The sequence below is a fragment of the Telopea speciosissima genome, chromosome 10 (genome assembly GCF_018873765.1).
Source record: "Telopea speciosissima isolate NSW1024214 ecotype Mountain lineage chromosome 10, Tspe_v1, whole genome shotgun sequence".
NCBI lineage: Eukaryota > Viridiplantae > Streptophyta > Magnoliopsida > Proteales > Proteaceae > Telopea > Telopea speciosissima.
The window spans coordinates 62,632,736-62,659,657 of NC_057925.1; the positions used below are offsets into that span (position 1 = coordinate 62,632,736).

Genomic DNA, 26,922 nt, shown 5'->3' on the forward strand with positions numbered 1-26,922 from the left:
ATCAAGATTAATCAACATCAGATTTGTGCATATCCATCTTGACAATGCCAATTTTGGTGAAGCATATGTATATATAGAACTTATAGGCGCTACCTCGATCTGTTGAAGCTCTGATCATCAAGCTAATTGCAGTACTGATCAAGTGTCTCAAACCTTACTGAAAGATCGATAATTAAGGCAGTAGTACTGCAGGTGTGATCGATATACAGTACAGTACTGAAGGGTTTGAATAGATCGAAGCCCTGATGAGAGCCTGCGCGGAGATCAGATCAGATGAGGTAGGGTACGTAGAGACATGGTCTAGCTAGCTAGGAGTTGCTGTTGTTTTGATGATGACCAAAGAATTGTGTGAACAAATCATACTGGTTGGCCCTTGAGGCGGAAGAAGCTTCTTCTTCTTCTTCTTCTTGTTGAGAAGAACCTTGTTGATGAGGAGGAGGAGGAGAAGGATGAGTGTGTTCTCCTTCATAGAAGATTTGGTTGTTTGTTGGGTTGGAGGCACACCACTCTACTCGCTTCTTGGCTCTGCAGTTCTTCTTTTGGCACCTGAAATAGCTTCTTTATATGCAAATCCAACCCCCCCCCCCAAAAAAAAAAAAAAAAAACATAAATTAATTATTTCTCATAATCGATCATCTCCTGATCACTAGCTATATATATATAGATCGACTTTAATAAAGTACATATGTAGTAAATGAAGAGTTGTGGAGGATGATTTCATCAAACTCATATTCTTTTTGGTTTTGGTGAAATCTAGACAGCTATGTATATAAACCTGTTTTTGCTAATGTTCTTGATGAACTTTTGGCCATATTTTTTCCAGTCATGCCCATCTGCTGGGATCACCAGTGTGTGTTCTCTTTCTGATCTCATCACTTGCAGCTGATCTTCTCTAAGCCCTTCCTCGGTATCCCTCCTACAAGAATCTCATCATCCATCATAATAAAATATATATCTTTATATGAAACACAATTAATTACCATTAATTTCCATGCATAATATATATATACATATATGATCACACATGCATGTACATTCATATAAAAAGAAAGAAGGTCCATCTGACTGATCATGAGAGAAAGAGAAGCAATTAAATGCATATTATATTATATAGTAATTAATGATGATGATGTTTTGACTAGTTGGTAGTGTTGGATTTGTGCCTAACAAATAAATATATACAGTATATGGAGGATACATGATACACACGGGCAGGGCACTGCTGAAGTATAGAGACAAATGAGGGTCACTCATACATGCATTAGATTGACATATGACATATGACATATGACATATATGAGTATGAGGTGGCGCCGCCCACTAGAAAAAGCCAAATTAAGAAACGAAAAAAACATGCATATATATATATATATATATATATATATATATATATATATATATATATATATATATATATATATGTTAGAAAGACTCTAAGTGATGATGCTCAACCACATCATCATCATCTTCATACATCGATCGATCATTATAATGATCATGATGATGCATGTTAATTTTATTGGAGGCGCTAGTTGCATGTGCATGATTGTATATACCTGGATATATATATAAGGATGACATGAAATTCAAGCATTAAATTAATTAATTAATTAATTAATTCCATCCTATATGCCGCAGTGTAGTTTTAAACCCAACATACACATTAATTAGATATATACAATTACTTATCGATGATCAGCAATTAAACATATATGGACATGTCTCATAAAAAAAAACTAAAAAAAAACATATATATATATATATATATATATGGACATGCATGCCAATATGCCATACTCATTAATCCACAAATCTCATCATGTGTACGTTTGGTATGTTAACTTTCTCGGCTGGAAAAGGAAAAGATTCTGGATCTACAACATTTAACACATTCTGAAACAAGAAAAATGAATCAGATTTCAAAATGCGTTCTAATTAAGGACGAGAATACATACCAAATACGTACAGCCTCAATGACTCGATAAGAACCCCGTGCATCCATCATCAAACTTCAGCTCTGGACATGTATCCACATGGATGTATGTATAGGAGTGCATTATATATTCAAGAACACAACCTAGCTAGCTATGATGAGATGGATGAGGAACCATGGTGGAAAAGATCAAAAGGGGAAGTAAAAGTAGGAGAGCCTGTGGAGATCGAGCAGGTTAATAATTAGTTTCACACTCGATCACTACCAAACCCTAATTAAACTACTGCAGAACAGACTCAACAGTACACTTAGTACTACTGGCCGATGCAGTCTGTCTACCTCCAACAACATATAAAAGTATATATATACACAGCATCAACTAGAAAGAGCCAAGAGAGAATTGAAGAACAAGCCCATCATCCTATTTCTACCTGCTCAGATACATATAACCAAACACACACAAAAACAAAAACAAAAAAACACAGAAAAACCCTAGAAACAAACAAACATACCCATATATAAAGGAAGAAGAAGAAGAAGGCTTGATGAGCGGCTTGGGATCGCCCTAAAACATAGAATATAAGAAACGCCCAGTTCGAATTTCTTAGTTAAATTATGAAACTTTTAAAAAATAAAAAATAAAAAACCTGGAAATAAAGTGCAGAAATTAAGCAGAAAGAAGAAGGCATACAGAGGGGTTCCTCTGGTTGGAGGAGGGTTGGCCATCTCTTCTCTTCTCTTCTCTTCTTCAAAACTGCTAAAGAAGGTATAGAGAACCTGTAATTAAAAGGACAAAAATGAGAGAGAGAGATGTATGGATATGTCGGCACTCCTCTTATATTTCTGTGATGGTGTTAGGATTCTTATCACTATCTTTAAACGGTGAAGTAAATTGAGAAAGAGTAGTAGTTGATTATTAATAGGGCCTGCGTGGGAGGAAGAGAGGGAGGGAGGCCTCATGAAGACTTAATTGGGGTACGGTGGGGAGTGTGGGGCCGGGGGTAGACCGGCAGAGACGTCATAGGAGAGGGTCTGTAGCGGACACGTACGTGTTTAGTGACGTATATGTGATGACGTAACTAGATTGAGTACATTTCACCCAACCCTACTCTACCCTACTTGGAGTTGCGTTGTTAATTACTCCTGGCAGGTTCATGTATTTAATTATTTCTATATATGTTTCCCTTTCTTTCATTGTGTTTGTGTCTGTTATCCATTAAACACTTTATAACCCTTCTTCTGTCTTTCTTTTCTTTTCTTTTTTTATTTTTATTTTTCTTTTTTCTTTTTTTTATTTTTTTATTTTTTATTTGTTAAACCATATAGTAGTGCGGTTGAAGGAATCTTTTACTTAGAGTGGTTAATTTGTAGATACTAGACATGGAATCTTAAGCTTAACTCAAAAATGTAAATGAACTTAATTTGATCCATGGTTTTAAAATCGGACCGATCCGAATGGTGTGGTTGAACCATATATGGTTTCACTTTTCTGATTTCTAACTCTCAAAACGTTCCCAACTTAATTTTTGAGGTCATCTTTATTCTCATTACAGACTTGCTGGTGTTTGGAAGGTATACACGTGACTGAATGGGATGAAATTAATTAATAATTAAATGTGTCAAACAAGATTAAAATTTTCAATGATCCAATGGTTGGTCGATCTAGTTCAGGAATCTCTCTCCCTCTCTGTCTCTCTCTTTAGCATTTCATTCACTATCACTTTTATCAACAGGTATCTAGTGTAGTTGGTGAGCCGTGGTGCACTTTATACCCATGCTCACCAAAAAGTCTCGAGTTAACAATTCTCTTTTGGAAATTAAAACATAAAAACACTAATTGATCGTGTGGTTTGCGTGGTTTATGTGCAAATTAATGCCTTTTTGCACCATAAGACCTTTATAACATGTATACTTAATCTGAATTAATAATTAAGGATTAAAATTTATAAAAGTTAAGATGAGAATTAATGACTGAAACAGGATTGGAATCAATGGTATGAGACAGTGTGCACGGCAGGCAGGCAGGCAGGCATAATTTAACTCAACTCCAAGAACTAGAGAGACAGACAGAAATGAGACACGGCCCTTTTCATGAGATCGATAAATAAAATTTTTCACTTCAGGTTTTCTCTTCCGTGACCCTTTACTGTCAGCACATATACAGCCGGCCCTTGACTCATATTCACTCACTCAGACACTTTAAAGACACACCTCTTCTCTTTTATTGAGACCATATATTAACCTTATCTTCCTTAATCATTTCCTTGACTTTCCTTATGTATTTGATGTTTATGAGACCTTTTTATATATAACCCCCCATTAAATATGAAGCCCTGATCTTCTTGGATTCTCCAACACAATTTTCTTACATTATGGGTTGGTAGTTGGGTTCCATGTAGGAACTATAGAGAGAAAGAGAGAGGGGGGTTGTATCTGTCTACAGCAAAAGCAGAAAGCTTAAAGGAGAAAGAATGAAAAAGAAGGAAGCCAACGTCCATGTCCTTGTAAGGTTGAAATGATATGAACTATGAGGAATTAAAGATATCTCCAACAGTCTGATCAGTTATCCATTTTACTTTATTGAATCACTCTTTTTTTTTTTTAATAAAAATTTGATAAAATCACTCACATGCACGTACAGAGAGAAAGAGAGAGAGAAAGATAGATGGGAAGACCAATTGACAGTGCCAAAAACCCAAAACCCAATAGGGGCAAATGAAATATCAGAGAAATGGTAGATCAACATGTGGCACAAAGTGGTACAATCATTGAAGAAGAATTGTTCAAGTGGATCTTTTTATTCTTAAAAGATTTTTAAGATAGATTATAAAAGAATTTTTAAAAATAATTTAAAAGTGACATATCATTATATCATTATCAAAAAGTAAGCATATATATGTCCCATGATATTATTATCCTCGATCATTGAAAAAAAAAAATTTGTGTCATACGAAAAAAAAAAAAAAGAATACAAAAATAAGGTTACATGTTATTTGACACCTTAAGAGCTAGCTGAGGCATTAATAAGAAAATCCCTTCCTTAAAAAGACATTTTAAGAATAAAACAAGCCAAAATCAAAAGAAGGTTGCATGTTCTAAATTAATACACTAATAGATTAGAGGTACCATGCAGACCATCACAGTTTTAAATATTGGTATCATATCAATTATCAGTGTATCAGTATCGGCCAGACCCAATATTGATATTGAACCGATACAATCGGTCAATATATATGACTAAAAAAAAAAAGGGTAGTTTTTTTTTTTTTTTTTTTGATATCGAATCAGTCGAATACAGAGGATCCTACACCAGTATTGGTACCAACTGTACTACCCGATATTTTGTTTTTATATTTTAATGATTCAGATTTCAGTGAGACAGTCAGACCCTTTTTTTGTAATTACAAAGAATAGGGGTGGGTGTCTGTCTAGTTTTGGGATATCTTCCCTACTTGCACCTTAACAACTCTGCATGTCTGTGGATTGAAGATTTTGGTCCAAATGTCCAATTAAGAAGCTATTGTTTTTTGCTTCCACACATTAATTAATGGTGTTAAAATCTTATTAAAGATTCATGTGAAGAGTACATAGAATGTGGATCAGTACCTCATTGTTGTGCAACCTAAAATTAGCTGTGCTGATGATGATAGTATTATGTATATCACTTAAGAGAGAGAGAGAGAGAGAGGTTAGCTAGCTGTTAGTGAGTAACAGCTGGATATGATTTACCTGCTCACTTCAGTAAGACAGTAATTAATAAGGGTTTGTTTTTTGTTTCAAAAACTCATTACTCATTTATCTTTCTTTTTTTTTTTTTTTTGGGTTTTTCGGGGCAGATATGAATTTAAATCCTCCTACAGTTCTAGCTACGTCATTGTGTGTATAAGCAAAATCTATCTTTTCCTTTTTGTTTGGTCTTATCCATTGGAAGTAATAAATAGGCTGTATCCAGCTGTTAAGATCGAACAGCTAAACCTCAGAAACTTTATACAAATTAATTAACATTATACAACATCATTAAAACTACTAAGAATTGAAATCAGTGAAATAAGGATTCAAATTTTCCCCCCATCTCATCTCATGGCCATCATGACCCTAGCTCGGTGAAGGAATATGATGATCGATCGTATAATATTGTATGTACAAGTCTTCAAATAAAGTCATGATAAGCTAACAGAGCACGGATGAATGAAACAATCAGATCAGACCAAATTTCACATGTATGATCTCCATCATATTTATATATATATATCTATGTTTACCATTGCTGCTAATTAGCCTTTGGCAATGACTGTAACCCAGATCGAGTTCTAACCATCTCCTCATCGATCAACTACAGTAATCATTCCAACACCAAAACGTACAGCTATATATATATATGATCGATCAAAATCCAGATGTGAACATCCATCATCTCATTATGTCATGCTAGCTTCTACACACTAACTAAAGAGGTACAACTTATAGATCGCGTGATGATTTCCAGGTTAATTTTACAAGGATATGGAAAGTGGGTTTCTATCAACCACCCTATCAAAATATATGATCATTAATTTGTGATCTCATGCAACTACCACAGCTACATCTAACCAACAAAAGCTCTCTCTCTCCCTCTATATATATATATATATATATATATATATATATATATATATATATATATAATGTATTACTTTTGCAAAAATTCTCTGTTCAAAGTTCAAACTGATTGAAGAATTGAAGAAGCTTGAAACAATTAGAAAACATGTCATCAGTTATTATACCAACCAAACTTATTTTCATTTAAACTGTACAGCGCGCTGGGGATCCATTGCTAATCACTGAAGGAGGAGCAGCACTTGGTACCTCAACAGCTACCTGCAGAGGCTCCAGAGAATCCACTATATCTCTCATCAATGGCCTTGCCTTTGGGTTTCGGTTCAGACAGTGATAAACAAGCATGGCTGCCTTGTGGACGCCTTTGGCTGGGTAATCTCCTTCTAATCTTGGGTCGACGATGTTCACCACTTTCTTCTTCTCTCTCAGCAGTGGGAGGGCCCAATCAGCTAGGTTTTGCTCTCTAGCCGGTCTGAACTTTTCTAAGGATTTTCTGCCGGTGAGAAGCTCTAGAAGAACAATGCCAAAGCTGTAGACATCACTTCTAGGTGTCAGGTGTCCTGCATACCAGCACAGGAAAAAAAATTTTATTTTTGAGTAGGCTATTTTGAATTAGCTTTTCCCCCCCTCTGGGCTCTTGAGAGAGAGAGAGAGAGAGAGAGAGAACTCTTCCAGTAAATTTTGAATGAAAGATCACACAATTGAGAAAAAAGGATCTAATGGCTCCAGCTTGTCCAAATTTTCTTTGGAAACAAAAATATTCACCTGTCATTATATACTCTGGAGCTGCATATCCATATGTCCCCATAATGCGTGTAGACACATGAGTTTTGTCACCCACTGGTCCATCTTTTGCAAGGCCAAAGTCCGAAAGCTTGGCATTGTAGTCCTGAATTTAAAGCATATACAAAACCAAAACCAAAACCAAAAAAAATGTGAGGAAGATTTATTGGCAAAAGATCGAAGAAAAACAAGAGCATAACTTTCACCAACCATAGTGGACGGATTTCCAAGTTCCTATCACATTTTTGCAAGTTTTTGGATTTCAAGTAAGTTTTTTTATTCTTTTTAAATTTATTAAAAGTTTTGGTTTTTTTATTGGGGTCTGAAGAATTTTCAAGTAGTTAGTTTAGGGTGCTGAAATCAGTTCTCTTTTTATTTTTCCAGATTTATTATAAAGAAACTTGATTTCTTTTCCCTGTTTTGGATGGTTAAGCAGGAGTCAGATGCATTAAATCATGGTTGTATTGTATAATTTCTCCAATCCTTTAAATGGTGTACTTAAGATCTGTATTTGATAACTTAGGCAAGTTCTTCACTTTTTTTTTAATGCTAAATTCATTTCTTTCAAGGTTTTTCTGGGTGGGTGAGCTGGGATCTAACTCATGAGTCATGCCATAATGATCAGAAAACCAGTCACATGAGCAGGAGGCTTGAGTAGCCATTCTATAATTGATAATAGTCTCTAGCCAATGATACAGTCGAATTGCATTGGTGATATCCTAGAACATTTGACCTGGTTTTTGAAATGCTACATGTGTAGGACCTCCGCTACTGTAGTACTTGATTTATCATTCATTTCTTGCACCAAAAACAGGAAGAACATTACGAACCAGGTCCAGCAAAATATTAGACGTCTTGAAATCACGATAAATAACTGGTTTCTCAGCTTCATGGAGAAATGCAAGTCCTTTTGCAGCACCAAATGCAATCTTCATTCTGATAGACCAAGGTAGAGGAAGTAATACTCCTGCACAACCAGGAAACATATAAATCAAGCCAAAAATTGAAAGATTTGAAGGTATATAAGGCTGTCAGAACCTTCAAAAATAAAAGACATTTGGACATTGAAACATAAAAGGAATGCTTGTTATAATGAGGCTTGAGAACATGTCATTGGATGATAAAAACAAAAACTATCAAAATGCGCCTCAGATTTCTTGAGACACCACTTGGTTAGAATTGAAGTAAAATAAGATGAAAGAAGTTAGTTGATCGCACTTCACTTATAACCAAACAGACACTTAAGTTGTCAATAGACCAACCTTTCATTGTGACTTACAAGGGGCACTGTTCTCTGTGCCGCAGCGCAGGCTGCGCCCAGGCACATGGGGGTGGATGCAATGACCACCCTGCCCCCCTACACAGGCTGCCCATGTGCCTGGGTGCAGCCTGCGCTGCGGCACAGAGAACATTCTCCCGACTTATAATTAACATAGTTGAAAAGAATACTGTAACCATCAGAAGTCTACAATTAAAATTTTTAACAGAACAGGGTTGTGATTATATAATAGGTTAGGGTCAAAAAAAGGGTGTAAGGATTTGAGAAGAATTACTTGAAAAGAGATTGTTTTCCACACTACCCTGAGGCATATACTCATAAATCAGTACCCTATGGTCATCTTCACAGCAGTATCCGATAAGTGTCACCAAATTTGGATGAGAAAGTTGTCCAAGAAATATAACTTCTGCCTACAGAACCACCAAGCTAAGTATTAATTAAGACTGATGAATAGAAGGATAACTCAAAAGACTGCAGAGAAGATTTCTATAGAAAAATAAGCAAAGGAAGGTGAAATAAGTACCAGCCATTCTCTGTGGCCCTGGTAACTGTTATCCCCATCATGAACCTTGACAGCAACCTGAAGGGGCTGAAGCCCCTCCCGTAAATCCTCAGTAATAAATCCTTTATAAACACTTCCGAAACCTCCTCCACCCAATACATAATCCTGCCTGAAATTATCAGTAATTATTCTTAGCTCATTAAAAGAAAAAGCGATTAGAGGATTTGTCGCTGAATTCCGACGAATGTACTCTACTTCTTCAGGATTTGAAGGCAGCTTGCTATCTTCCTTCCTTTCAATGGCAGATGGGCTTTGGTTTTTTGGGGAATCTAGAACAACAGAAAATATGAATGCATAAATGAATTAGAGAAGACAGAGATGTAAAGCCCAAAAATCACTTTCCAAACTTTTTTTGATGCAGTAAAAGAGAAAAATCCCATATGTTTATTACTCTTCTGTTTATCGACAAGCATCAATATGGAAAATTATTGGACTATGAGAGGAAATAAACTAGAACACTAAATACAGAGAACTCTCCTTCCTATGCATAACTTCTGAAAATTGGGCAGATGGGGAAGGGGTGGGGATGATTGAGAAAGAAAACTTTTTGCTTATTTTATTATTCTTCTTTCATTCTCTTCCCATTTCCCAAATGTTTAAATCAGCAAAGGAGTGCATTAGAACCTATAATTCTAGATTCTAAAACCTACTCGGCCTATGAGATCCACTTTCAGAAACTAACTTGAAATAGAAAAACACAGAAAAGGAAAACCGAGAATGAACCCAAGTATCCACTTTTGAAACCTCAGATATACTTTCAAAGAAAACCTTATCTAAAATTTTATAAACTACCTAAAACCAAATAGAGGAAAGTAAGAAAGTGAATTCAAATCATGAACTCAAAATCCATAAAAAGTAAGGGGGGGGGGGGGGGAGAAAAAGAGATATCAAACCAATGTTCCCATTCTTTTGCAGCTAATTTTAGTCTAAGAAAGAATAGACACTCAAACATTAGAAGATACTTGCAGAAAACATAACAAACGGTTTCCACTAAAACCCAGTTGCAGAAAACATAACAAACTATAAACAAGAAACGGGCAGCATAACGCACCTGACTTTGCATTAGAAGATACCCTGTAAATCGACGGTTTCCACCTAAACCAGCAGTTCCCCATCAAATAAAAGTCAGAGCTAGAAAGCAACACCCGCACGTCACAAGAAAGCCATTACCGCACAAAGTTTCAAGTTCATTAAGTCTTCATAGATATGAATTTAACCCAGTCACAACACATAAAAGAAGGAAAAGGAAAAAAAATTTATTTTCATATGAATTGGATTCTTGAGATAGAGCGAATAAACGATTATGTAACCTTTGCCAGTGTTGTTGTTGATCAAGGATTCAATTTTATACAATTTCAATTCTTAAGAAAGATAAATTAAACCCAGAAAGAAGAAAAAGTGAGCAACTCTGTTGGTGTGAATGGGATTGTTTCATAGTTGAGAAAGAGAGAAGTTTTTTTTTTTTCAAAAGAGTATCATTTGGGAATTGCAAGGTGTGCAGTGGGAATGTGAGGGGATGAAACTTTCTCGGTAACAATGATGCGTTCGTGTTAAGGTGGTGGTGCGGTGCCTTCTTGGCTCACCCGGAAATGCAGAGTGGGGGCCCCGTTTGGGCTGCTTCCTTGTTTTGATTCAAACGCTTTCGTGCGCCCTTTTATATTTCTCTTTTTTTTTTAATAAAGAAAGGGAGTTGGTGCAAAGTGGCGCATTTAAATCCCTCAATTCCTTTTGCCTTGCTCCCACGCCTCCTCCTAATCAGTAACTTTGTACCACAAGGATTATAACCATCTTACCTAACATGAAATTTAGTTGATGTTTCCCTAAACCCCCCTTCAAGAGAGACGAGATTTAGAAGTATGGGTGTTTGGTTTGAACTTTGAACCACATGAATACATGAATGGGGAAGCACCTCTTTACATGGTGGTGGCTGCTAGCGCTCTTCTCCCCACCCCCACCCTTGGCCACCCTTGGCCGCCCTTCCTTGAGTTTAGAAGTCAACCCCTAGTGGCCTATGGCCTATGGGTCCTCGATAATATATTTCCCAAAACCCCCCCCCTCCCATCACCAAAATAAAAAAAATTACATGAATGATGAAGTGGCTAATCAAGATCCATTGATAGATAGGGGACACTCTTTATAGACCACATGTCAAATTTTATGCTAAAAAAAATAAATACAAAATTTTAATATAAATTAAAGACTATTCAACAAGGGCAGAGGTTTCCCAAGATGTTGGAGTGACCACTTCCCATCCTTGCCCGCACCCCTACCCTTAATACCGGTTCCACCATTATTAAACTTCAATTAAGTATTAAGTTATTGTTGGACTAGGAATCGTTACGGCGGATACCGATTTTTCCTCCGTCTCTTTCTTATTGAAGATCTCTTTGGAATTGTTTTGAACGAAGGAGTTGTAGGAAGTAGCTACATCGGAATGTCATGGACATCCTAATTTAACCAGCTTTCCATAAAATCTGTCTGGTGAAGACATTTGAATAGTTCATCCTAGAGGGTGCAGGGCAAAGGATACCAAGTATTTTAGTGTTTTAACTGCTTGGTGATCTATGAAAAAAACAATTAGATTGAATCATTCATCTATCTATAAACCCAAAAGAGTTACAGTCGATTAGAAAATGTTTTGAACTTTCTTCTTCACCACAATTCATTTAGTGAGAAATTCTTTTTTTTTTTTCTTGATCGAATCAAATAATAAAAGAAAAGGGTTTATCCTTTCCTGCTATTGATTTGGTGCAGTTTGAGTAAAAAAAATGGGGAAGAGTAAGTTTGGATTAAAGATTTTCCATTTGCAAAGAGGCCAGTAGCAAGCAACGGACTTTGGAAGCATGTGTTAAGATACAGAACACGTTATGTGTAACTTAGTAGTGTGGCATAGGTTGTAAATATCAGCTTTCATATGGGCTACTATCATATCATTATTAGTGCATATAAATATAAGGAAATTCTTAGGGTTCTCTCTAAGTTGGAGAAGACCTCAGAAACTCAGTCTCGTTCTCTATTTTCCATTCTTCTCTGGTTCTCTGTTTCTCTTATGGTATCAAAGCTCGCACAGAGCTGACTTCTCACTTCTGGTTTGATTAATGGTGAGTTCTACCTCACTCATGGAGTCCCTTATCCGGCCACTCTCAATGTTGCGAATTTTGTGTCGATCAAGCTCACGCAGAGCAACTTCTTACTCTGGGAAACTCAGATGTTATCACTATTAGAAAGCCAAGATTTGCTTGGATTCATCCATGGAGAGGTTCCCCAACCGATTCGCGAGATAGAGGATCCGGATAGTGGAGCAGTGCTTGTGAATCCAGACTTCTTGTCATGGATTCGCACTGATCGTTTGGTGAAGGCGCGGATAACTGGAACCCTATCAGAGGAGGTTCTCGGTCTTGCGGTTGGAGTCAAGACTGCTTCTGATTTGTGGAAGATTCTTGCAGATGCATTCTCGTAAGCCTCTGCTGCTAGAGAGTTTGAGCTCATGTCGAAGCTCCATTTCTTGAAGAAGACGGACTCTGTAGATCTGTCTTCATTCTTGATCGAATTTAAGAGTATTTGTGATCAACTAAGCTCCATTGGAAAACCAGTTCACAATCAACGCAAAGTATTTCTGCTACTCACAAATCTTGGGCCAGCATATGAAAGTTTTGCAACAATGATGTTGAAGCCACCGGTGCCGAGCTATCAAGAACTCATTCCTCTTCTTCATAGCCATAAAATGCGCAACTGGGGCAACAATCTTAAGTCATCGAATCCTCATATGACCTTTCTTGGTCAATAGAACAATAAATCTGAGAAAAATTTCAATCGAGGCAAGGGCAGACGAGGCTATTTTACATCTCGTGGTCGAGGATTCATTCAAAACTCCAGGCCATCTGGTTCTAATGACAAGGAGAACAAGAATCCTGGTTCCGATTCCTCATCTCAACAAGGCAGCAAAACTTTTGCTCAATCATCTTAATCTGTGATCAGGTGCCAGATTTGCCATAAACTGGGCCACGGTGCTCTCAAGTGTTACAGTGGGTTTGATAATAGCTATCAAGCTAATGATATTCCTCAGGCTCTCAAAGCTATGCATCTTGAAGGCTCTCAAGATTCTGCATGGTTCCCTGATACTGGAGCAATAGCTCATGTGACTGACTCGGTAGGTATGCTTCATTCTTTAATTCCTTATAGAGGTACAACTTCAGTCATGGTAGGGAACGAAACTCATCTTCCCATCACTCATGTTGGTGAGGGATCTATCTCAGCTGGAAATACTGTTTTACCTCTTAAGAATGTTCTCCTAGTTCCTTCTATTAAGAAGAACTTGCAATTTGTTTCACAGCTTACTCAAGAATATCCCTGCTTCTTTGAATTTAATAAATCTGGTTTTATGGTTAAGGACCTTCGAACCAAGAGGACTTTGGCATCAGGGAGTAACACTGGAGAGCTCTATACCTTTGATGCATCACTGGATTATGGGGATCGGCATCCCCTTGCATTGTTTTCTTCTAGATTTCAAGCTACTACTGAGGATATCTAGCACCAGAGGCTTGGTCATCCTCAGGGTAGAATTACTAAGTTTCTCTGTAATAAGGGTTTAATTTCTGTTACCCATCCTACTAGACATTTGTGTTCTGGGTGTCAGCTTAGCAAGAGTAGAAAGTTGCCCTTTATCAGTTCCTTTACTCGTTGTACTGCTCCATTAGAGCGCATACACTGTGATTTGTGGGGCAAGGTTCCAGTTGATAGTGTGCAACACTTTAAATACTATGTGATATTGATTGATGATTTTTCCATATTTTCTTGGTTTTATCCATTGAAGAAAAAATTAGATTTCTATTCTGTATTTTTGGACTTTCAGTCCATGGTTGAAAGGCAATTCAATACTAAAATCAAGGTTTTCCAGTGTGATGGTGGAGGTGAATTTTCGGGTGCACATTTCTTAACTCATCTTCGAAATTGTGGGATTATCATACATGTTTCTTGTCCTGGAACTCCGAAACAGAATAGTGTCGCGGAGCATAAACACAGACATGTGATCAAACTAGGCTTGGCGATGATGTACACAGCTTTGGTGCCTTACAGATATTGGGTAGAAGCTTTCTCTTCTGCAGTTTTTTTAATCAACAGATTGCCTTCTACAGTGTTGCAATTTGATTGTCCACTTCATGTACTGTTTGGTCACCAACCCGATTACTCCATGCTACGGGTGTTTGGGTTTTTATGTTACCCATACTTGAGAGATTATGTGCCTCACAAATTAGCTCCACGCTCTCTACCTTGTGCGTTTTTGGGATACTGTTATACCCGTACCCCAGGATATAATTAAATATTTTTTCTTCTCGTGACGTGTAGATACCGCTGCCATGTATGCTGGTGACCTGTTCTCCATGATGGTCAAACCTAGCTACAAAATTGTTGACCACAGTACGGGTTTGCCTGTGGAGGAAAGATTCCTCAACCGTCAGTGGGGAAAGTTCGTTGACGGCGACTTCGTTGACTAGCCTCCAAGTACCAGCCCGGGAAGCGAGGAGTTTAGGAGAGAGCATCCTGGACCGTCACCTCAGTTGGATAATTCGTTCAGTGATGATCTTGGCATTGCCGTGGCGAAGCTATTCGGGGCCATGGGTGATAAACCATGACAGGGGAAAAGTAAGTTCTAGCCCTCAAGATTTATTATTTATTCTTTTCTTGGTGACCTCGAAGTGAGGGTCCAGGCCTGAACCGCTCAAGCTAATTCATGAGAGAAGGGAATATTTTAAGTTCGGGTCCCACTTACCTTTGGGAAGTACATTGGGGACTTATACCCATCTCATATGAACCTATCTTAAAGTGGGCTTTTCCCTAATTTAAGTTGTGGGCAGGCCCATTTAACTTAAGAAGCCATTTAACTAGTATGGCCCATTTCACTAAGGGTCCATTTAACCTATTGACACAATGATGGGTTATTCCATTCACTTACCCACATAGAACTAATGGGTCGACCCATTAAGCCTCATGACCCATTTGACTAGAGGTACCCAAATACCCATTTATTATAAATAAGTCCAAGAGGGAGAGAGAGAACATTTACTTCTCCTTCATCATTCTCATCTACCCTAAATCGTGGAGGAGAGAAAGAGGAGAGAAAGAGGAGGAGGAGGAAGGTGGAGAAGCTTGGTGGAAGGTGGAGACCCCATCTCTTGGAGCCATAAATCGTGGAGCTCTCTCATCTTGGGGGTAGGTAAGCTCTTGAAGCTTCTTCCTTCTTCTATTTCGGATTTTAAAAGGGGTTGGGTAATGGGAGAGATTGACCTAGAGCTCTCTTGGAACCTAAGAAGTCGATGGAGCCTTAAAGCCTAAGCTATGGTAGAGTTATTTCACTCCATTATGAGCTCTAATGTAAGGGTTTTCATTTCCATTTGAGAGATTTAAGGTTGGACCCTATTATGCTTTAGGTTAGGTTCTTCTCGGTTCCTTCTCTTGAACCTATTGTGATTGATTGGACCTAGAGAGGTCTTAGGACCCTAATGAGCTTAGGATGGAGTTTCCTAGATGTTCTTATACTTTAAAACCACTTGAAAATGGAGCCCTTGGAGGGGATCCTTCGGATTTTGGACCTGCAGGTGTGAGGATTTACATGTGGTTTCAAACCTGCAAGAAACCACCCTGAAATTACCTCCCTGAGAAGGCCCCTGGAAAGCTCGGATTTATGGGTGGTTTCATTTTTCTGAGAAACCACATCTGCAACCGACCTTGACTGAAACTGTCCTGAACCCCTAGTTTCCTAGGATTTACATGTGGTTGTAGAATTTGGGCATGAAACCACTCCTGCAACCACTCTGTTTCTGAAACCTTATACTTAAGTGATTATGGGAGACCTTTTGGGGATCCTTTCCCTTCGCTCGTTTAACCTTATTTTACTCTTTGTTTAGGTTAATATATCCATCTTGTGGCTTATTGCTTGATCGAGGCGATAACTTATAATCTTGGTGCTTGGCATATACATAGTGAGTGGGTTTGGTTGTTTGGGCTTGATATTATTATTGCATTATATATTATGTAATCATTATAATTATTAAGCATGTTTACGCATATTGCATACTTTTATATATGATTGTTACAATGTGATTGGAGATGTTGTACTTTGATGGGTCTCGGTGCCGGTGGGTACCGGTGCCGGAACCCCGAATACTATATACATTTATGAAGAAATTATGTTGAATGCCATGTTGAACTGTATGCGTCGTGTAGTGCTGGTAATCGGACACTAAACCAGATGAAAGCTGATGCGCCCGGATTACCTCTCGGGACGATAGGACTTGCATGTAGTATATTTGTGGCTAGGATTTCACACCCTTATGCTACGACCCTTACCAACAGGGGTTTAGGTGTTGGGTAATCAGTACACTGGATTCTGTGGAGGTGGGAGAGGCCAGTCATGGTAGTATTGGTTATCAGGGTTCTGCCACTGAGTGGTCTTGGAGGCTTCGATCGGCGTAGGTCCCGCGTGACAATTGAGGTTTCATTGTGGCGATAAGTTAAGTGACCCACAGTGTCTCCCGAGTTGTCACAGTAGCATATGCCATTGACTTAGTTGTTTGTTAGGTGGAAAAATGGACTTAACATGTGCATGCATCATTGGACTATGTGAATTGCGTGTTTGTGCATCCCCATCCCCTCACTGGCTCAGTGGAGCTAACCCCCTCGTGCGCACACTTTTTAGATTATGATGCAGGTGACGGATATCTCGCGGGACTTGGAGTTCAGCCCTCGGGATACGATGAGATTGGTGAGGAGGAGCCGGAGGCCGTGTTTGAGGAACATGGCGACGGGTGTCCTTGCGATGATTGTGCCTACGGGCCGTGAGGATATTCGGGACTTGGTCCCTTTTTGATTTACTTTTGGGGCTTAGGCCTATGTTGAAATATTTACTGTTATACCATTTTGATAGTTATTAGATGGTCATTGGAAATGTAACTAATTACTGTATTTATCATCTAGCCTTTGAACATCTTGTAACTATTCGATTTATACGCTTCCGCAATACTACTGATCTTTAGAATGTAATATTCCTTTTTCTGCATTCTAATATTATATTGTGTTAATGTTGGTTATGACTGTGCGTTGGGACACTGTGTCAGTGATCCTGGCAGATTAGTAGGATGACACGCATCGTCCTAGTCACCCCTTATAATGTATTTCATCCCTTGGCTGGGATGGGGGCGTGACAGATACAGTGATAAGCACAAAGGATATTGGTGCCTACAACGCTCCACTGGTCGTGTGTACATTTCTCGACATGTTGTATTCGATGAAACTCTATTCCCATTTCAGCAGGGTTTTACACACCATACGTCCACACCATCAATGCCATGTGATGTTGGAATATTTGAGCGTTGGATTACTCCATCATCTCAACCTGTGTCATGCAATAATTCACCATGAACAGATCCGTGGTTTACTCCTTCAGACTCCAGCGTGGTTCACCATAGACATCCTAGTGCTTCACCCATAGCACTAGGCCCAAATGCACTAGATACCATTGCTGGGCTGCCAACACCTGAGCCTCAAGTGGAGAGTCCAGCTGACGTTCTCTCACCTCATGGGCCAGAATCCATTCCTGGGCCTTCTACTGAGACAATTATTAGGTCTGAGAACACTACTGAAATAGTTGTTGCTGGGCCAGAGCCCAATACTGAAGCTGTGACCGTCCAAGCTAGCCCATCAGGACCAGCGCATGGTTCCTCACACCCTATGGTCACTCGCAGTCGTGTTGGGGTTCGAAAACCAAACCCCAAATATGCCCTTATAGTCTTGGACATTCCCACTGAGCCAACCTCTGTGAAGGCTGCTCTATGCCATCCGGGTTGGAAGGCTGCTATGGTGGAGGAGATGGATGCCTTGGCTGGGAACAACACTTGGACCTTAGTGCCTCGACTTCCCTCGATGAATATTGTGGGCTGCAAGTGGATTTTTAAAACCAAACTAAAGGCTGATGCCACGTTGGAGCGACTAAAGGCTCGTTTGGTCACGAAGGGATTTACACAACAAGAAGGAATGGATTTTGTTGAGACCTTCAGCCGGGTTATTAAACCGGGTTCCATACGGCTTGTTTTGTCTATTGCTACAGTACTCAATTGGCCGATACTACAATTAGACGTAAAGAATGCTTTCTTACATGGTTTTTTTTACTACACCGGTGTATATGTCACAACCACCTAGATTTGTTGATCAACAACAACCTCGTGCTGCCTGCCGGTTGGATCGTGCTCTATATGGACTTCGTCAGACACCATGTGCGTGGTTCGATAGGTTTAGCACATTTCTCATTGAGTGTGGTTTTGTTTGTAGTGCATACGACTCATCCTTATTTGTCTATCGTCGGGGTGGTCGCACACTGATTCTTTTACTCTATGTTGATGATATAGTTCTTACAGGGAATGGTTTGGATTTCCTAGCATCTTTTATTGATACTCTACGGACTCAGTTTGCCATGAAGGATTTAGGTCCTTTACATTTTTTTTTGGGAATTGAGGTGACATCTACGCCACAGGGACTTTTCTTGACACAAGCTAAGTACGCTACTGATATCTTACGCCGTGCTCACATGGTGGACATCAAGTCCACAACTACTCCCATGGCTTCTCGCCTTGATATGCGATCGATAGAGGCTTTTTCGGATGTCACTTTGTATCGGAGTTTAGTAGGGGCATTACAGTATTTAACTATGACACGCCCAAATCTTTCCTATGCCGTCAACAGTGTTTGTCAGTTCATGCATGCTCCCACCGTGGCACATTTTGGAATGGTGAAACGCATTCTTCGCTATGTTCGTGGCACACTTGACCGGGGGCTTCGTATTGTGCGTAATAGTACACTTGATTTGTATGCATTTTTAGATTCTGATTGGGTTGGGTGCCCTACTACTCGGAGCTCAACTACAGGTTTTTGTACGTTTCTCGGCTCCAACTGTATCTCTAAGAGTGCGAAGAAACAACCTACCATTGCACGTTCTAGTACAGAGGCTGAATATCGTGCTATGGCTACTACCACAGCCAAATTGACTTAGCTAGCTTTTTTACTCCGAGATCTTGGTATCCCACAACCCCGGCCGGCTTTACTATTTTGTGATAATCTTAGTGCTCTCCACATGACTGTCAATCCAGTTCTTCATGCCCGCACGAAGGACATTGAAGTCGACTGTCATTTTGTACGTGAGAAGGTGGCTCTCGGGACTCTTATCACATGCTTTGCGCCCTCAAATAGGCAATTGACAGATGTGTTCACCAAGCCGCTTGCGCGACAAGAGCTGGCTAGTATTTGTTCCAAACTGGGCCTTTGCTCAAGGCACAATTTGAGGGGGGATGTTAGGATACAGAACACGTTATGTGTAACTTAGTAGTGTGGCATAGGTTGTAAATATCAGCTCTCATATGGGCTGTTATCATATCATTATTAGTGCATATAAATATGATGAAATTCTTAGGGTTCTCTCTAAGTTGGAGATGACCTCAGAAGCTCAGTCTCGTTCTCTGTTTTCCATTTTTCTCTGGTTCTCTGTTTCTCTTAATGAACACAGATAAATTTCATCACACGACAGAGGCTCTGCCCCTCCTCGATCACTTGTCTCAAAACTAAGCTCTCTCCTGCCTTCAATGCTTTACCAAGACCCATTGATGTATACAACAAATGGATCTATGAGTACAAATGTGCCACTGACTTTGAAGCTTGATGATGATTCCAGGACTAGTTGCCACAGAAAGGGATTGGAAGGGGGCAGAGTTGCAGTAAAGGGCGGGATTGCAGAGGGGTGGGAGGCGGGTGGGGTTGCAAGAGGAGGAAGAAGAAGAATCATTTTTAATCAAAAGGGTAAAAGAGTCACCTTACATAGACCCAGGGTTAGTTTAGGGATTAAAAGAAATTATTATTAAATCACATCAGGAAATGGTATTATTATAATTAATATCAAATAGGAAAGAATAGGTTTTACCAAACACCATTTTTGTTTTGAATACGTTCTTGAGACCGTTACCAAACGGTCATTTTCGGTCACAGAATGCCGTTCCAGGTCAGAAACCCCAAATACGTTTCTAATCAAGAACGGATGTTCTTTGTTCTGACCGTTACAAACGTAGCCTTAAATAGATGGACGCTAATGGCACAGGTGTAATCGTAATTTATAGTTGTAAACTGCATCCCATACGAGTGTAATTGAAAAAAGTCAAGGAGTGGAATGTGTAATTAGGACAAAGTAGAGGGGAAGAGATGTAGTTTCCCCTAAAATTGTTTAGAATGAACCCTGACGGGACAGGGAACCTTATAGAAAAAAATTCCTCTCGTCTCCTCTCCTCTCCTCGATTGATGACATTCCTATTTCTTAATTCCATTGATTTCTAAGTCTGTTAGAACAAATTAGGAGCGAAAGGCGTCAGTCAGTTCCCACAGCAGCTAACGGCGTATCTCAGATCAGGTAAGAGGAACTCCTTCCCTTTGTCTCTCTCATTCGTTTCTCAGGCCTGCCTAGTACGAAACCCTAACCTGCTCTGTTTTCACTTCTCTCTTTCCGACCTCTCTCACTCTTTCATCAATCCCTCGTTTTACTTTTTTTGCTTTCTCATATTCTGGTTTTTGTATTGCATTCATCTGTTTCGTTGCGTGAAACTCTTTCTATTTCCATTCTGTTTGGTAGCGGATTGTACCCAGCAGATGTTGCCAAAGGTCTTGTTGGATCAATTGCTGACCATGCCATTTTCTTGTTCAATCTCTCTCTCTCTCTCTACCTTTCATTGTTTCTGTAATGCAATATGAGGTGACCTGTTAAAGATGAATTCACCTTTTCACACAACCATCCGTATGACAATGCTGCTTTTATATTTGTCTGCAGATTAGAAATTATAATGGCCGGAGTAATAAAGAAATTTTTCGTTGCATCATTGTTTATGTGGGTGGCTCCAATCACAATTTTATATGGTTTTAACCATCAACTGTTTCCTGGTAAGCATACTTCTGTAGTTTCCTACAAAGATTTTATATGCATACTTGTTCATCTCCTTGGTTGTTTTTTCTACTTCCTAAACCCTACTCCATCAATTGTGATTCTTATGTGTTTATTTAATGCTCCATAAGTGTTGATTTGTCTTATGGTGGTTGACTATTCATATGTTGGAATTCAAGTAAGTTCTCATCTTTAAAAGTAATGTTTTTTGTAAGTGTGAGGTATCCCTCCTAATCATCATCTAGATACACCTAAAAGTAGATACTTTAATTTATCTATTCCACATTATCAATCCCATTTGTTGACCCTGTTGCTGCAGAAAGGGATCAACGCAAGACATTTTCCAAACCTTTGTTTTATAGGAGGACTTCACCGTCATTGTTGTCATAATCATGTCTGTTATAGAAAATCAGTAGTAGATAGTGGTACTCTTTACTACTCCCTGCATCTCACAAAATTATCCTCCTTGCTTCTGTGACTAGAATTTGAGATTGCTACTCACTCACACTTACATAGCCATTGCATGTCAATAGCATACATCTTGCATTGCTTTCTTCACCAGCTGATGGCAATTTTTTGTTGGAAATCATTGTAGACCTTGCGTTGGCCCACCCCTCTCTACTTTTGCAAACCTTCTTTAATATTATTCTTTTCTTTGGTGGAGGAAAGTATCAAACAGATAGAAAAACCCTTAATTCAGTCTGTGATGCGATCCCGGATTCCAAAACCCTCAAATTGGATCACTATGAGCCCACGAGAATAATAAATAACTCAAATTAAAGGTTCAATTGCAAATCAGTAATATTTGAAGCAAGGCAAACCCTTAGAACTTAGAAGTAAATAACAGAATTTGGGGACCAATTCGGTGTTAAATCCAAGTTTGCTTAAATTTGATTTATATTGAAGGAGTTATGTTCCGGTCAAACCTTATTTGGTGTGCACGAATGCTATTCAAAATCGCTCTGAATGAAATATTTTTTAATATAAAAACTAATGACTATTTTACTGCACTTTTGTTTTATAGCAATGTTTTACCATGTTAAGATTTATGGAATTTTTAGATTTGAGAAAAACCCCTTTATTTAAAAGTTGAAAATTGCACCTACCGCCGAAAATCTAGTTTTTGTTCTTGAACTGGGGGGGGGGGGGTTTCACTTTTTATTTTTTTTGGAATTTGATTTTTTTTAACTATTTTTATTGGATTTAAATAGGGGTATTTGCTTATTTATGAATAATATCTTAAGTAATGAAGATATTTGGCATAAATAAGTGCATGTCCTGGTTTCGAGCCAGGTTTCCTCAAGTTTCAATGGGGACAAGTGAAATTTATATAGGTATTCAGGTCGAAACTTGCAAAATATGGACTATTTCATTTGAAACCTGGTTGAAACAGGTCAAGAAGAGTCGAAACCAGGGATTTTGTGGAGTCGATGGCCATCTCGTCTTGGTAGCTGGCGAAATCGAAACCGCAAGTTTTGGCCGAGATGTTTTTCCATGCATGGTACTGTAATGGCGCAAATTGTAGATGTACTCGAGCTACTGCACTGGCCTCTTCTGGAGCTATAGGTCCAAAACCTAGCACATGAATCTTTTTGAAGAGCTGCTTTTGTGGGAGATTGAGTGCTAGAACAAATTCAACAGAAATAAAATTTGTTTCTACCCCAGTATCAACGATTGTATGAACATCTATAGAGCCAACACCGTGCAAAAGAATACCCTTCTGTTTGAATAGGGGAGCTTTATCAAGTATCAACTAGTCTATTTGAGAATGATGTAAGAGTAGCAGAGCTTTAACTTCGTCATCATCAGGGCCATCAACCTCTAAAGGATAACCGTATAAATTATCTATATCATCATCGTCATCCTTTCTGCCGATTGTGTCTCTGTTACATTTGTTGCTGAAGTGACCCTTCTCACCAAAATTACAGCACGCGATGCTCTTCAACCAATCATTTCCTTTGATAACCTCTGGCTTCCTATCTTCCACTGTGTGGGATTCAGACTTCGTTTCTTCAATCCTTGGTGGAGGTCTGAAAGTTGAGGGAGGTTTGATCATATTCTTCAAATAACTGTACTTCTCTTCAATTGTTTTGGCATAAGCAGCTGCCACACCAACAGACTTGAAATCACTGTTGGCCAACTCTAGTTGAATCTCGGTATTCAGCCCATTGATATATCTCAAAATCCACTGTTGTTTTGTTTCCTGTAGTCTGCATATGGAAGATAGCTTGTGAGACTCCATGGTGTAAGTTTCCACATCTAAACTGCCCTGATGGAAGTTGACCAGCTTGTGGAAGAGTACCTTGTAATTAGGAGGGATGAAATTGTCATTCAAAATCTGCTTCATGGCCTCCCAATTAGTGACGGATCCAAGTCATCTAATAAGCCTCAAATTTATTACATCATCCCACCTTAAACATGCAAAACTAGTAAATTTAGTGAGGTTCAGCTCGCACTTCTTTTCATCTGGGAAGGATTTATAAGCGAAAATCCTCTCTACTTAAGCCAGTTAAGAAAATCTCTGGGGCCCTTCTTGCCGGTGAACTCTGGAACCTCAATCTTGATGCCATAGTTCCTGTCTGAAAATTGCCGTGTAACATCCTGGGGTATAGCCGAATCGGATTGCCGTTTCTTAGGTCTATCTTTGATTTGTACTGAACTGTTGCAGATGGTCCAACTTCTTGTTTGTCAGTCCTCATGAAAGCATGAAACTCTGTAAGGAGGCTGCGTGTCTCTTCTATGAACTTATCAACCTTGTTGTCAGTCTGCTGCTTCTTAGCCAGTTTCCGATATCACTTGTGCAACTTGGGATTGAGGATGTGAGATTGACCTGTCATGGTTAGTAACTGCCAGAAAATTCGGCTCTAATACCAAATTGATGTGATCCCAGATTCCGAAATCCTCAAGTCGGATCGCTATGGGCCCACGAGAATAATAAATAACTTGAATTAAAGGTTCTGTGGCAAATCAGTAATATTTCAAGCAAGGCAAGTCCTTAGAAGTAAATAACAGAATTTGGGACCAATCTCGATTTAAATCTAAAGAGAAAAGACAGTTCTGGAAGCACTTTGGAGATGGATTTAAACTGAAATAAAGTTCCTGAATCAGGAGCGTTGTTGTAATTACCAGGGGACAAGAAATAGGCCTTAATACAGAAGAAGAGTTCTTCCTCATGAAACCAGTGATGGAGGAACCTTTGTGATCGATCCAGCCCCTCTACCAAGAACCCAAGTCACATGACAATTTAGGAATAGCTTTGTAACACTTGGCCCTCCCAAATCCAAACCAATAACAGTCTCAAGGCGCTTATGAAATTTCATTCCCATCTCAAAATCTGTCTCATCGATTGGTATATGCTAGTATATAAAGAAAATAAAGTCTCGTAATTGGAGTCTAAAACTTAAAACTTGGAGTTTGACTCAATCTCCTATTGACTCATACCACAACTAGCACTACTATCTAATTGATATAAAAATTACAAAAATAACTCAACGAAATTTATCCCGACTTCCTACGTTACTGCATTAGTTTGTTGGAAAAAAAATCCCTCTCCAATTCCCTAAAAGTGCAGTGCGGTGCAGTTCGGGGCTGAGAGCTCGACACCTGGCAGGCCGACATCCAACGGTGCCGAGCTCAAGAAGAAAGGAAAAAAAAAAAACTAACTCAATCGACCTCGGACCGTTGGGTCGTGCCTACCAGGTGTTGACCTCTCAACCCCGAACTGCACCGCACTCGGTGAACAAGGAATTGGAGAGGATTTTAACCCTAGTTTGTTTTGTTTTAATTTCCATTTAGGTTCCTCTTGTTTGGTCATGAATTAAAAGGTTTCTCTTTACCTGAAAGTAAATTAAACTGAAGAGAAAAAAAAAAAAGGGTTATAAGCCACTTTCTTTTGAATATGGCTCAGTTTAACCATTTTGACTTGGGTATGTGGTGTAGTCTCTAAAAATTTGAAGATTCATTCTATATTTGTAGTCTATAGAGTATAGATCTGTTGCTCTACTTTACCAGCTCTTGAAATGTGTCCTCCCTCCCCCCCCCCCCCCCCCTCTTTTTTCTCTAAGCAAGTATCGTTCTTTTGTGGCAGGTTCAACTCAATTATCCTCCTATTCACAAACGTTGCTTAGTGGATTCCTTGCTGTCATATCTTTCAATATGGTCATAGCATTCTACATTTGCATGGCAATGAAAGAGCCTTCAGATAGACATGAACCAGATCCTGCTTTCCTTGCAGAGGCCAAATCCAGTATTAGCCAATCTACTCCATGTGAAAGTGGAGACTCTTCCCAAGCCCGAGAAAAACAAGAGTAGGAAATGTTAATCCAGTCTTCCTTTCTCAAACTAACCAGCCAAGTTCAAAAGCTCTTTCACATCAATTTATTGGAAGGCATTGATCTACAAGCTATACAAAATTGTTCAGGTAACAAGTACCATAGTTAACTTGGTTAACTAGTTTGGTCCCTCTGCTTCACATTTCACTGTATTTTTCATATTTTGAAGTAGTATTTTGTAATCTATGGGGTGGCTGAAGAAGTTTAAAACTGATTCGTTAATCTGGATTTGATAAGTGATACCGATGAGGCTGGCCCATTGCAGGGCCTCCTTATATTTTGGATTCAAGCAATTGTTGGACATACCAATACATTGGTCTGAATACAATTGTCACCTGCAAGTTGGATCAGTTCCTTTTCATGTTTTGTATGGAAAATGCTGCAGAGTGGTCCTAACTTTTGAACTACAAAAGAATATTATTCAAATTTGACCTCTTAAGCATTCTCTCAAACATTTGGTATGTGAGAGAGATCAGTGAAAAATTTAATCATAATAACCAAAATAATAATTATAATAACAACAACAATAATGATGATGATAGTATCAAAATAATAATAATAATATGGCAAAAGGTTTTATGCATGGTCGACCGGCATAACGACCATCGGATGGGGACAATAGGGGGATCGAGATGACCAAAACCCCCCTATTTGATGCATCGCCGCACTAAAACTTTCCCTAATAACAATAGTAATAATTATTATTAGGGCAAGAGATCATTGTTTGGTCATGTAGCGCTTGCACCAGCAAGGGGGCCAATAAAAATGCATGCAGGAGCATTTAACTGAATGGATTTTTTAGTTCACGGGGGGCTGAGTGTAATTTTGCGTAGTCCTGTGTCTGAGTGCAGGAACCACGCGATTGGTTAGCATTCTTTTTCCCTTATAATAATAATTATTATTATTAGAATTCTTACTTTGGCAATAGCTTACCAAGGCAATGATTAATAGCTGGTTCGAGGGGATGATCAGCCTCACTGGGACTGAGACACGGCCCAGAATATGGTACTTTATTGTTATTGTGCTTACTTAATATATTTGTTTTTCCTTATTCAGTGAGAGCACTCAAATTGGAGCAGTGGCTCCATATCACTTTTCCAGTTGGGCTACATATTTAGTTTTATTCGTGAGAGCTCGTATTACCCTTGTAACAAGATTCCAATCCCTGTAAGCTCTCTGCCGGCTATGTGGTTGGTATTTACTATTTAGGCCTCAACTAGAGGTGACATTGGTCATTTTAAGAGCAGAGGTTATGGGCTGGTTGCCTAACCCCACCGAGACCCCTATTACGACCAGCCAAAATCAAATTGTGGGATTGGGGCTCTGGTGTCAGGTCACTTGTGTAAAGCCCAAATTGAAACAAGTTGCTGCTGGATTGCATTTGACGGGTCGACTTGTTGGATTTATGGTTGCAATTTGTCCACAATAATGTAATTCTCTAAACTTGCAGCCAAAATCAAATTGTGGGAT

The 26,922-nt window shown here is 39.0% G+C and overlaps 2 protein-coding genes and 1 long non-coding RNA gene across 3 annotated transcripts; 1 reads left to right on the forward strand and 2 right to left on the reverse strand.

The window, feature by feature from the left end:
* Window positions 1-449: 449 nt before the first annotated feature.
* Window positions 450-2,773, reverse strand: LOC122644036. Its single transcript, XR_006330219.1, has 3 exons — window positions 2,625-2,773; window positions 776-916; window positions 450-558 (listed from the first exon to the last, which is right to left on the reverse strand). It is a non-coding gene; the product is annotated as an uncharacterized LOC122644036 (long non-coding RNA).
* A 686-nt stretch (window positions 2,774-3,459) lies between these two features.
* On the forward strand, window positions 3,460-25,813 carry LOC122642629. Its single transcript, XM_043836161.1, has 3 exons — window positions 3,460-3,464; window positions 21,011-21,120; window positions 25,209-25,813. The coding sequence occupies exons 2-3, from the start codon at window positions 21,024-21,026 to the stop codon at window positions 25,430-25,432; spliced, it is 321 nt and encodes a 106-aa protein (XP_043692096.1). The 5' UTR covers window positions 3,460-3,464; window positions 21,011-21,023; the 3' UTR covers window positions 25,433-25,813.
* On the reverse strand, window positions 6,705-10,550 carry LOC122642627 (probable serine/threonine-protein kinase PBL16). Its single transcript, XM_043836159.1, has 6 exons — window positions 10,205-10,550; window positions 9,115-9,422; window positions 8,866-9,001; window positions 8,143-8,279; window positions 7,295-7,418; window positions 6,705-7,089 (listed from the first exon to the last, which is right to left on the reverse strand). Exons 1-6 carry the CDS (start codon window positions 10,266-10,268, stop codon window positions 6,716-6,718), a joined length of 1,143 nt encoding a protein of 380 aa, XP_043692094.1. The 5' UTR covers window positions 10,269-10,550; the 3' UTR covers window positions 6,705-6,715.
* Window positions 25,814-26,922: the final 1,109 nt, after the last annotated feature.

Excerpts from the sequence above, each read along its gene's own strand:
- LOC122642627 (XM_043836159.1), bottom strand. The coding sequence starts at position 10,268 with ATGGGGAACTGCTGGTTTAGGTGGAAACCGTCGATTTACAGGGTATCT. Across the intron at positions 9,423-10,204 it reads ATCTTCTAATGCAAAGTCAG|ATTCCCCAAAAAACCAAAGC; the intron begins GTGCGTTATGCT and ends CTGTTGTTCTAG. Across the intron at positions 9,002-9,114 it reads AGGGCCACAGAGAATGGCTG|GCAGAAGTTATATTTCTTGG; the intron begins GTACTTATTTCA and ends GTGGTTCTGTAG.
- LOC122642629 (XM_043836161.1), top strand. The coding sequence starts at position 21,024 with ATGGCCGGAGTAATAAAGAAATTTTTCGTTGCATCATTGTTTATGTGG. Across the intron at positions 21,121-25,208 it reads TAACCATCAACTGTTTCCTG|GTTCAACTCAATTATCCTCC; the intron begins GTAAGCATACTT and ends CTTTTGTGGCAG.